This window comes from Sinocyclocheilus grahami, unplaced genomic scaffold (genome assembly GCF_001515645.1).
Source record: "Sinocyclocheilus grahami isolate Dianchi unplaced genomic scaffold, SAMN03320097.WGS_v1.1 scaffold25.1, whole genome shotgun sequence".
Taxonomy (NCBI): domain Eukaryota; kingdom Metazoa; phylum Chordata; class Actinopteri; order Cypriniformes; family Cyprinidae; genus Sinocyclocheilus; species Sinocyclocheilus grahami.
In genome coordinates this window covers 622117-634856 of record NW_015505204.1, presented here as the reverse complement: position 1 = coordinate 634856, position 12740 = coordinate 622117, and the positions used below count along the sequence as shown (strand labels likewise).

The following is a 12740-nucleotide window of genomic DNA, read 5'->3' as shown; positions in this document are numbered from 1 at the left end:
ATACAGTGGGGAAAAAAGTATTTAGTCAGCCACCAATTGTGCAAGTTCTCCCACTTAAAAAGATGAGAGAGGCCTGTAATTTTCATCATAGGTATACCTCAACTATGAGAGACAAAATGAGAAAAAAAAAATCCAGAAAATCACATTGTAGGATTTTTAAAGAATTTATTTGCAAATTATGGTGGAAAATAAGTATTTGGTCAATAACAAAATTTCATCTCAATTTGTCACCAGTTGTTTATATCTTGAGTGGCTGCCTAATTGTTTCATTTTCATTTGAGACATATTAAGCAGGACTGTGGCATAGCCTAGTGGTTAAAGACCTGAGCTGATAAACAAACAAGCTTCCGTTTCAAACAGGGTGTAAAAAAGAAAAGAAAAAGAAAAAGAGAATAAATAGTTAAGATTCATGGCCTGTAAGAAATATTTATGGCTGTTATATTTTCTCAATTCTCAAGTCAGTGTGACTAAAAGTTAATTTTGGATGCTGGGTTCATAAACAAACAAAGTGAGATTCACCAACGTGCCCTTGGATATTTCTCGATTCATTATTAAATAATACGCATCATGAGAAAATGAGACAGCAGAAGTCTATTTTCTCTTATTTTACGTGCTAATTAGCATCTGAGGAAATGGAAAACTGGGAATTGTACAACAGTGCTGACATGAGTGAATGTGATTCGCCAGCATTAACCGCCACCACAGAAACCTGACCCACATTCATTCTCACAAACAAGAAAGGGTCAAAGTTCAAAAGCATCACCAATAGCTACAGAGAAGGAAAGTAAATAGCTTTTAAAAAAAAAGCAATAAGCCTTTTTATCTCAACCTGAAGAGCAAACAGACATATTCATTTCTCACCTGAAAGAAGAGCAAACTGCCTGTGAAGTTGTTCAATTATGTCGACCGCCAGTAACGGCCTGATCTCCTGCTGCATAATCTCATCTGTGAGGAAAGACCAGAGAGCACAGGAGCATTAGAAATCACTGCAACATGCATATAATTCTACAAAAATCACATTCAGGATATCAGCAAGATACAGAGTCACGGGGGGCATCAGTAGCCTGACCCTTCAGAGTGACCGTCTGCTCTGGAAGGAGTTTCCCCTCTACAGCTGCTTCCTTAGAGACGACCTTTAGCCATCAACACAGCCTCTGGTTTGTATCCGTTCATCAGGAAAGCGCTCCTTCAAACAACCCATTCTTTTATGCCCTTGGCTTTACAAAAGAGCGCTCAAGTACTTCTATTCTCTACTGAGGGTCACCCTAAAGCCCAATGAAGTCTGTAGACGAACAAAAGTTCCTCTGTACACATAAAAGACTGCATTAACATTGACTTCTCTTTATCAGACCCTGTTAAATCTTGTGAGGAAACTTGCTGTGGGCTACAAACAATGCCGAGGAGTTACTACAGAAATTTTGGGATGTATTCGGGATCCGCAGATGTTAGGAAGTCTGGCAAGTTGAAGTTAATATCCTGAAATCACTAGTCAAAATTTTGATAGGCAGCATGCCATAAACAGCAGAACAACCTCGCCGACAGAAATTAGCATGTTTCAAGACTTTTTTTTTTTTGGAGTGTGTTCTACGGGAAGAACAATGTGCGTCAAGGAGCATGTGAAAACCAGATGTTATCAGCTGGCTGTGTAGTCAAAACCATTGACATGTCCATGAATTACAATAAGAAGCCAAAGACTTCCCCTGAGGAAATGTGGCCGGATCATACAGGACCACTCCTATCGACAGAAAAAAAAAAAAAAAACTACTTTTTTTGAGCAATTCATAAAAAAGGCAACAAATATTAGCAAAAAAAATAAAAAATTATGCACACATTCATAATGCAAAATGTGGAGAGATTTACTTGTTTTCATTCAAATTTGAACAAAATGTATTTTTATAGCCAACTGAAACGTAAAAATACTTTTACAGTGATTTTATCATTTAATCTCAAATTCTCACAAATTGCCTTCAAATTAACTTAAATTATCTTTTCAAATCAAATATACAAATAAATGCAACTTAAAATTGCAGATAATATAAATCAGTTTCTTCACCAGAAGAAGCCAATGACGCAAGTTTAGGGGCAGGGCTATCTGATTGCCAATCAATGGAAGACGAGAGTCTTCCACACTTCACATTTAAACAAAATTCTGCTTTTTACCAAGGATAAAATGTCATTGGCCTAAAAAGAACAAAGACCCCTGATCTAACACAACATCATCATTGATTTTGTTTTTTTTATTAAGCATTAAATTCCCTATGCAGTAGCAGGTTTTCTGTAGCAGGGCAGATGATGGTCAGCTTGCCAAGAGATTAAACCACAGGGCACAGAAAAACAGCTGTCAGTTACAGGCTTAAACACACGACACATATAAAACGCACACACAGTTCATGCAGACTCATGCTCCACTGCCCTCTGTGTTCAGTGGAACTGGCTAATTGTCAAACTAGACCACAAATACCACTCTGACCCACAGAAGACTGTGAAATAGGGCTGCGCTGTGGAAAAAAAACACACCTAAACCAATCCAAATACCCCTTACCTTAACTTAAAGGGATGATTTTAGAAAATACTTTCTCTTGTACCAGCTTAAAGGGATAGTTCACCCAAAAATGAAAATGTGATGTTTATCTGCTTACCCCCAGGGCATCTAAGATGTAGGTGACTTTGTTTCTTAAGTAGAACACAAACGAAGATTTTTAACTCAAACCGTTGCAGTCTATCAGTCTTATAATGGCAGTCAATGGGCTCCACGGCTTCGAGAGTAAAAAAAAAAAAAAATACACCGACAAAACCAAATGAAACCCTGCGGCTCGTGACGATACATTGAGGTCTTAAGACACGAAACGATCAGTCTGTGCAAGAAACTGAAAGGTATTTATATAATTTTTTACCTCTGATCCACTGCAATGTCTGAGCGCATTCACAACATCCGGTGCGTGACGTGTGTACGTGCTCTGGCATAGTAGACATAGATATATACAAGTAGATTCCTCATTAATGACTGTTTCTATGGACCGCGATACGTTCCAAAATGGCGTACGCGTCAACATATCTGGAGCGGTCGAATAGGGCATCTATACATATCTATGATAGTAGAAGCATGTACGGAAGCGATTTGTCGCGCGTATACGTCACTCATTATTTACACAGTGCAGAGAGATTGTGGACTTGTTCACTGGCACTGCAATGATCTAAAGCCATTTAGAAGTACAGGTCATCACAATGGAAGATGATTTTGATATATCATCAGACAACGTGGAATTTTTTGCCCAACCATATTTATTTGACGTCACGCGCCGGATGTTGTGAACGCGCTCAGGACAGTTGGACATTGTGGTGGATCAGAGGTAAAAAAATATATAAATACTGTTCAGTTTCTTGCAGACCGATCGTTTCATGTCTTAAGGCCTCAATGTATCATCACGAGCCGCAGGGTTTAATTTGGTTTTGTCTGTGTATGTTTTTTTTTACTCTCAAAGTCGTGGAGCCCATTGACTGCCATTATAAGACTGATAGACTGCAACGGTTTGAGTTTAAAATCTTTGTTTGTGTTCTATTGAAGAAACAAAGTCACCTACATCTTGGATGCCCTGGGGGTAAGCAGATAAACATCAAATTTTCATTTTGGGTGAACTATCCCTTTAACATGCAGAGGAAACTATAAGATATTTGTAGGATAACAGCAACATTGGCTCAGCCAATAATGTGAGTTTAGGGGCGGGGCTATCTATTTGCCAACCAATGGAAGACGAGAGTCCTTCACACGTCACATTTAAAAGAAAACTGTCTGATGTTTTAGTGGATTAGCACATTTCAGAAAGTTTTGTAGAGCTGCATCATCCAAATTTGCCCAAAAGCACTTCTAAAAGAAAAGAAAACGTTTTACAAACTGGTGAGTTTCTCAAAGAGACATTTCAATATGTTTTTAAGGATGCAGGATGAGTTTGCTTACATAACAAGCAATCATTCTTATATCCACAAAGCGTGGCAGAAAAAGATCACATTTCATAGAGCAGATTTATAATAGTATTAGTATTGATCACAATAACCCAAGGACGCATGATATGAGATGCTTTAAATACACTGGCCTTGGTTTATATACAGAAAGAAGCTTTGCTCAGGATGTCAAAAATCGAAGTGAAGTGAGTCTCTTAACTATGACTGCTATAGTTTGATTCTTGTTATTTGAATTTTAACCATTTCATCCAGAGATTCTATCATCTATCACATTTCTTCAGTTGTGTTGTATGCAGCTGCTGAACCAATGAAGAGAGGTTGATATTTGTGGAAAGACTGTATTGTCTCAACTCACTTTTTCCAGCCACATGACTTACTGTTTTAAAAGAGTTTTCTCCATGGAGAACTGAAAGAACCTACCATCTTCTAACAAAAAGTCTCCATTGAGGGTTATGTATTAAATTTTTTTTTACATGTTTTGGAGTCCAGCTGGACTGAGCATGAACAGCCTGAGAGAACAACTATGTTTATGTTCCACATTTCCCCAAACGTTAGTGTTTTAGCTCATGCCTTTCAATGCCTTTCCTTCCCACTGTACACCAGTTTAAAAAAACTGCAGTGTTCAATGGAGATCTGAATCCCATATCGTTGGTCTGCATGGTCACATAAAGAGCTAGACACACCTAAATTTATGTAAAGTCTTTCAACAGGGTACACCATGACCATTCACAAGAAGCATTATGTTAATTGTTCAGGCTTGTTTGCATTGGGCTGTCTGGTTAATTACAGAGCTTGTTAATCACTCAGCCCATGAGCAGGAGATCAACAGTCAGATGATCAAGTGTCAATCACCTGTGCCGTCCCCACCAGACAATACTGGCGTTTGTCCTAGCATGGGTCAGGATGTCAGAATCAATATGTTAAACTCACTTACAATTGCTAAACACTCTAAATTCGCACACTTAGTTCAACACTGATTGCATTCACATGCAGTGAGGAGTTCATGCAGTGGGGAACACTGTGATACCAAAATTAGCCGATGGGCATGAGAGGACAGGAGGAGTCCGAGGGTGGAGATCCGCAAAAAGCCTTCCGTTAGTATCCAAAGGGCATAAGACGGGTGAGAAAAAAAGTCCCACAGCTAACAAGACCTGATTGTCTTATGATGGGTCAATGACATGATGTACATTGTTCGTAATTGCTAAACGCTCTAAATTCGCACACTTAGTTCAACACTGATTGCATTCACATGCAGTGAGGAGTTCATGCAGTGGGGAACACTGTGATACCAAAATTAGCCGATGGGCATGAGAGGACAGAAGGAGTCCGAGGGTGGAGATCCGCAAAAAGCCTTCCGTTAGTATCCAAAAGGCATAAGACGGGTGAGACAAAAAGTTCCACAGCTAACAAGACCTGATTGTCTTATGATGGGTCAATGACATGATGTACATTGTTCGTCAAATTAATATATTTTGAAAAACAAATCAACAACACTTTTATAAACATGATTTTAATTTCTGAATTATAATACATTTTAAATGTAAAACATTTAATGTATTTGAATGATTATTAAATAAAAAATTTTTAATTATTTATGGCATAACGCATTAAAATAATTATTGGGAGGAAAACTTAGTTTGGCATAATCTTATAATATTTTGAGATTAGATGCTATAATACCTTTTTGAAAAACAAATCAACAACGCTTTTATAAACATGATTTTAATTTCTGAATTAAAATACCTTTTAAATTAAAATTAAATGTATTTTTAATTATTAAATTATTTTTAATAATAATTTATTTATTATAACGCATTAAATGCATAAAGAATTCTTGGTGGGGGGGGAACTTAAGTTTGGCATAATCTTATTATAATATTTTGAGATGAGATGCTATAATACCTTTTTTTATGCTATAAAACAGTTTGAAACAAACACAGATACAAAGAGTAAATCTCCACGAAGTTGACATGTTTGAAACTACATTTTTCCTTATATAGGACAGTCTTTAAGATCATTGACCTTGATACCTCTTTTTCCAGGGCCATTGGTATGGAAAGCACCCTTGTGTACTGAGCAAAGACAAACTTTAATGGATTCAATCATCAACTGCTGGAATAGAAACCATGCACCAATCAGCTCTCAGAGGTTTCATCTTCCTTTTTCTGAAGCTACTCATGGTTTCATTCGGGGTCAATGCATCAAGGGTTGCAGTCAAACAGCGGACACTGATGCATATCATCATGTAAACAAATCCAGTTTGGACTGTAGGGGGTCTCAAAGTGGTTCCGAACATTAGCACCTACAGTGCACACTTTGAGAAATTTCTACCAGCTCTAGGTGGTTATACATGCTTTTCAATGAAACACTGAGCGACTATTACAGAATCAACACACTAGCTTCACTTCACAGCCTGTCTGAATCCCATCGGCAGACGTTTAAGGGGCGTCCACAGGACATCCAGTCCATTGTCCCCACTCTGCTTCCCTCTGATCTTTATAAATTAGTGCTGCTGTATGGCAAAGGAATTTCAAGACAAGCCTGAACAATTCAGTCTCAGGCAGCAAAATAAAATAATCATACAATCAAATCTCTGTGAGCTTAATAATATTTGACAAGAAGGTCAATGGTTGCACTAAAGCTTTATCAAAGGCTCTGCTGTTCACAAATGGGATCTAAATATTTTATGGCAGGCAAGACCCACAATCTATCATATTCCCCCCAAAGAAATCACTGAAAGTAGTGGCGGAAGTCCCAATGCTCCCAACACTCACACATACACCCACACACATGAATTTATATTGCTGTAGGCCTCGATTTAAAAGCAATACATCTTGGATCAGCCTCATATTGCTGGTATAAGTGGAGCATGTGCACATGATGTTGCCCCATTTATTTAATAATAAATAAATAAAATTAAAAAAAAATTTAAATTAGATTTAAAACAAAAATCTTCTTTTGTGCTCCACAGATGAAAGAAAGTCATACTGGTTTGCAAAACCTGAAGTAAATGATAATCAAATTTTCATTTTTGGGTTAACTACTGCTTAAAATAAAAGGATAATGTGAGCTGTTTGAAGTCCACACAAAACTGAGCATTACAAAAATTCCAGCATACAGTATCTAAATCCCTCTCCATCTACATCCCTACGGAAAAGGAAGCCACCACACATGAATACAAATCAAAATGTTAGACAGGATCCTGTATCTGCTCAGAACAGCGCCAGTTCTAGGATTTCATAATCAGGGGGGTTTAGCTCTCAGTGAGAATGTGTAGCAAGAGACCTTTCTCTTTGTAAGTCAAAAGTAGCCTACTACTACTTAGCGTCACTATATGTGATATAATGATATCGGTCTTTCTGCAGTACAGTTAAAATCGGTACATGCTACTGTTTAACTAATAGAAAATGGTCATATAATTCTTATTAACAACTGTTAAACAACAAAAATAAATAATTAGTCTCAGATCAACAATAGATTAGATAGCTGATTAGATTTAGGGGGACCGAGCCCTCCTAAAAGGGTCTAGAACCACCCCTGGCCCAGAACAACAAAACCTCCCTTAAAATGATTAATGTCATGGACCCTGTCACCAGAAACAATCAAGACCTTCACCCCACAACGCAAGACAAGCAACAAACAAGTCATTATAAAGTGAGAGTGTGTTGTTTGGATTGTAAGTGTAGAGGCCTTTTTTTCCACAAATAGAAAGCATTCAGAATCATTTTGTATTGTAATGAATGATGAAAACAGCCAACTGGCCTAATTCAGAACTGTTCGTGTAAAAACAACCACTATCCAGAGGACCCACATCCACAAAAAAGTGTTTGACTAGGATGTTCAGATGTGGTCTGTGTAAAGCTCTGTCTGACCCAGTCTGGACAGGTGTGTTTGATTATGCCGGCATGCTTTAAAGGGGCTCTCGAGGGAGTCCGGTCATATACCACTCATGATCGGATTTAGTCTAAAAACTCTTTCCAGAAGGGAAAAACCTATATGGATGCAAACAATGTCAGTTATTTTTTTTACTTACAGCACATTTTTGAAGCAACTTTTTGCTTTGGTGGCATAGGATGGAAACATCTGTGAGGCATCTGTACAATAGCCAAATAATTTAATTCAGTGGAGACTAACAATAATAATAATAATAATAATAACAACAACATTCATATAAAATTAATATAATATAAAAACACAATGTAATTAATATAAAAATACACAATTTTTTTTCTCTTGACTGCGTTATCAGTTCCCATTACATACATATATTATGTTGTCATTCATAAATCAAAATAACAATATAATCATTATGCATTTGTATAAAATAAATAAATTCTAATATATGTATATATATATATAGAGAGAGAGAGAGACTTTTGATATTGGTTCATGATCATCATAAAGAAATTATTTATTTATATATTTATATTAATTTATATAAATACATTATGATCTATATATTTTTTACTTTGTGCTACAAGATCATAATAATGAAAACAACAATATAATAATTAATCAAAATAATATATTCACAATTTATCCATAAAATTACCATAAATATATGAAATAAAATAAAACATATGTAAATTTATTTTTGCTTTGACTTTTTGCTATCAGTTCATGGTCTTCTTTCATGTCTGATAAAAACACTTTCATGTCTGATTGCTGACATCCACATCATTTACAGTTCCTCTTTTAAGCTCAAAGAATGCACCCAAACAAAACTGAATCGACTAAAAACCAATCAAATAACCACACTTGCTCTGGCATTTCTATTTTCACTAAATTATTCACAATGATGAATGAAGCGGCTGAACTGACCCAGCCGTTTAATCCTCTTTATGAGCGTCTGATGGTTAACACTGCTGTTCACACAGACACACACACACACACACCATAACTTCAACTACACACATACAAAAAACAAAATTAAAACGTCACACTTCTCTAGACGATTAAGTATTTTATAGCTATAGTTGCATCAGAAGCAAACCAGAACGAAAGAGGAAGGTGGGGATGTATGAGGAAGACATACTTCTCCTCGATGCTAATTCAGTCTCCAGACACACTTTCAGCAAATGATGGTACGACTCCATTTCCCCGGCCGAGATGCGGACCAAGGAGAAGGACGCTCTGCGTGTGTACCGCCCACATACCGAGCAGCGGGACGGGATGGTCTGATATTGCTGGGAGATGTCCATACTGCAGTACAAACTCAGAATACCCCTGCTCATGCCCAACCTGCCTCACTACAGCTCGCTGGACGAGACGTTAGCTGTGTAGCTCCTGTGAATTGTAAGATCACAGAAGAGTAAGAACTGAACAGAGAAAGTGGACAGAAGCATTGCTGTCGCTGGATTAAGAGAACTATTCTAGTTCACTTCTCCTGTGGTGGATATACTTACACACACACACACCTTCACCTGAGAGCACAGTCGCTCCCACAGAACTGCCAGTACACAACATCCTAACACACACCCACTTCCCTATCTGAACAACAACATACTATACTTTTTTTTAACAGTTTACCTTATCTATCCCTAAAAGGTGCATATTAGTATCTTAGAGTAGTTGTATGTACTCTTAAAGTACTACTTTAAACCTTTTACGGGTAAATAAAGGTACAAAGTTGTCACTTTAAGTGTGCTGCCCCAGTGATAAGCCCTAAAGGTACAATTTTTGCACCTTTTTTTTCTGAGAGTGTATTTTAGTTAATTTTATTTATTTACTTAATTTTAGAATTTAAAAAAAATGAAATACAAAATACATTTTTTATTTATTTTTTTAAATTAATATTTAGCAGATGTCTGGACAATATTATATAATATATAGCTAAGTAATAATTTAATAAAGTAAATAATATTAAACAAAAATCTCAATGAATTGTAAATCGTAATCACCTTCTTACATTTCAAAAGTCTTAAAGGGGACATCAGATTATATTTTCTTATTAGCTTTTTTTTTTTTTTGCATTCAGTTAAGTATCTGGCCTGTCTGCCAACTCAAAAAAGCTGAAAAGAAAACATGCAGCCAGTTTGTTATGGGCTGTCTGAATCTGAAACGGTCATCCAGCGAGCTGTTTCAATATGCAGCAGGTTTCTACATAGCTAGCTAGCTATTAGAATAAGACCACCTCCGAGCCATTTACAGAGTCCAAGGCAGCAATTCACGGTCTTGTGTTGACATGCCCCACAGAAGAGAGGGGCGGGGTGAGCAATAGCTCATTATCATTTAAAGAGGCATGCACCGAAACGGGTCGCTGTGAACATAGGTAAAAAGGGTGGTTTTACACGACCATTGAGAAATTTTAACCAAAGTATGTTACAGACATTTCATGATGACCCTAAAGAATTATACCAACTTGTGGAAAATGGGCAACCGATGTCTCTTTTAAGACAACATACATTTTGACGCCGATTAGATTTATGCTTAAAACAAGAACAAACAATTTGACTAACTTGAAATCTAATTTTATATTAAATTTGTTAAAATTGAGTTTTATGAAACAAGAAAAAAAAATTTAATAGTGCAAGAAAAACAATTCTCTAAAGATATATTCTCTGAACTCTGCAATCTTCAGTGAAAAATTTGGACTTTGAAACAAATTTCACTTTGTAATTATTTGTGAAATTTACGTGCAATTTCTAAGAAATGTACAAGAAATTAAAAATATATTTTTTTTTTTACAGCGTATGCAATATGTTTTTGCAGGATTGTTTTGAGGATGTTATGATGTTTTTAGTGGAAAACTAAAAACTTTGTATCCTCTGCATGATAATTCATACTGCCTCTAGAGACTTTCTGCAGCATACAGTACTCTTGGTCGAGTGTGTGTGTGTGTGTGTGTGTGTGTTCTATTCTTGTGCGTGCTTTTACAAAGTGAGCTCATTGTGGTACGGAGTCTTAATATTTCTCCCAGTAATGAAATTTTATCCTCATTTACTCACTCTAATGCCATTCTAAACCCATACATGGAACACAAAAGGAAAAATGACCACCGTTTTCCACGTAATAAAAAAGGGTCGGTCAAGCTCCAACATGACAAGACATAAAAAGAAAGAGGTTCATCCATCCTAGTCCATCCTAGTAGAAATGTCCGATTCATGACTTTCCCTATTTGTTAGTGGCTTTGGAAAAAAATAATCTGCTAAATGAATAAATGTAAATAAATATTTATTTTGAATCAGATCTTATAAATGAATCAGTTTACAAAATTGAACTGAATGATCAATCTCAATGACTCAATGATTCAATTGCAGAAGTTGACTTCTAAGAAGATTTTGCTAAGTAATAATTTAATAAAGTAAATAATATTAAACAAAAATCTCAATGAATTGTAAATCGTAATCACCTTCTTACATTTCAAAAGTCTTAAAGGGGACATCAGATTATATTTTCTTATTAGCTTTTTTTTTTTTTTGCATTCAGTTAAGTATCTGGCCTGTCTGCCAACTCAAAAAAGCTGAAAAGAAAACATGCAGCCAGTTTGTTATGGGCTGTCTGAATCTGAAACGGTCATCCAGCGAGCTGTTTCAATATGCAGCAGGTTTCTACATAGCTAGCTAGCTATTAGAATAAGACCACCTCCGAGCCATTTACAGAGTCCAAGGCAGCAATTCACGGTCTTGTGTTGACATGCCCCACAGAAGAGAGGGGCGGGGTGAGCAATAGCTCATTATCATTTAAAGAGGCATGCACCGAAACGGGTCGCTGTGAACATAGGTAAAAAGGGTGGTTTTACACGACCATTGAGAAATTTTAACCAAAGTATGTTACAGACATTTCATGATGACCCTAAAGAATTATACCAACTTGTGGAAAATGGGCAACCGATGTCTCTTTTAAGACAACATACATTTTGACGCCGATTAGATTTATGCTTAAAACAAGAACAAACAATTTGACTAACTTGAAATCTAATTTTATATTAAATTTGTTAAAATTGAGTTTTATGAAACAAGAAAAAAAAATTTAATAGTGCAAGAAAAACAATTCTCTAAAGATATATTCTCTGAACTCTGCAATCTTCAGTGAAAAATTTGGACTTTGAAACAAATTTCACTTTGTAATTATTTGTGAAATTTACGTGCAATTTCTAAGAAATGTACAAGAAATTAAAAATATATTTTTTTTTTTACAGCGTATGCAATATGTTTTTGCAGGATTGTTTTGAGGATGTTATGATGTTTTTAGTGGAAAACTAAAAACTTTGTATCCTCTGCATGATAATTCATACTGCCTCTAGAGACTTTCTGCAGCATACAGTACTCTTGGTCGAGTGTGTGTGTGTGTGTGTGTGTGTGTTCTATTCTTGTGCGTGCTTTTACAAAGTGAGCTCATTGTGGTACGGAGTCTTAATATTTCTCCCAGTAATGAAATTTTATCCTCATTTACTCACTCTAATGCCATTCTAAACCCATACATGGAACACAAAAGGAAAAATTACCACCGTTTTTCACATAATAAAAAAGGGTCGGTCAAGCTCCAACATGACAAGACATAAAAAGAAAGAGGTTCATCCATCCTAGTCCATCCTAGTAGAAATGTCCGATTCATGACTTTCCCTATTTGTTAGTGGCTTTGGAAAAAAATAATCTGCTAAATGAATAAATGTAAATAAATATTTATTTTGAATCAGATCTTATAAATGAATCAGTTTACAAAATTGAACTGAATGATCAATCTCAATGACTCAATGATTCAATTGCAGAAGTTGACTTCTAAGAAGATTTTAATATTTTTATTAGAGATGCACCGATCGATCAGCCAGGGATCGGAAT

General features: G+C 36.1%; 1 protein-coding gene across 1 annotated transcript in view; it reads right to left on the bottom strand.

Annotated features, from left to right (window-relative positions):
* mcf2l2 (MCF.2 cell line derived transforming sequence-like 2) overlaps positions 1–12740 on the bottom strand; it is an 87758-nt gene that overhangs the window by 64323 nt on the left and 10695 nt on the right. Inside the window, exon 2 of the mRNA XM_016248699.1 lies at positions 862–945. Coding sequence (XP_016104185.1) covers positions 862–945 — 84 coding nt within the window. The remainder of the gene's footprint in view (positions 1–861; positions 946–12740) is intronic.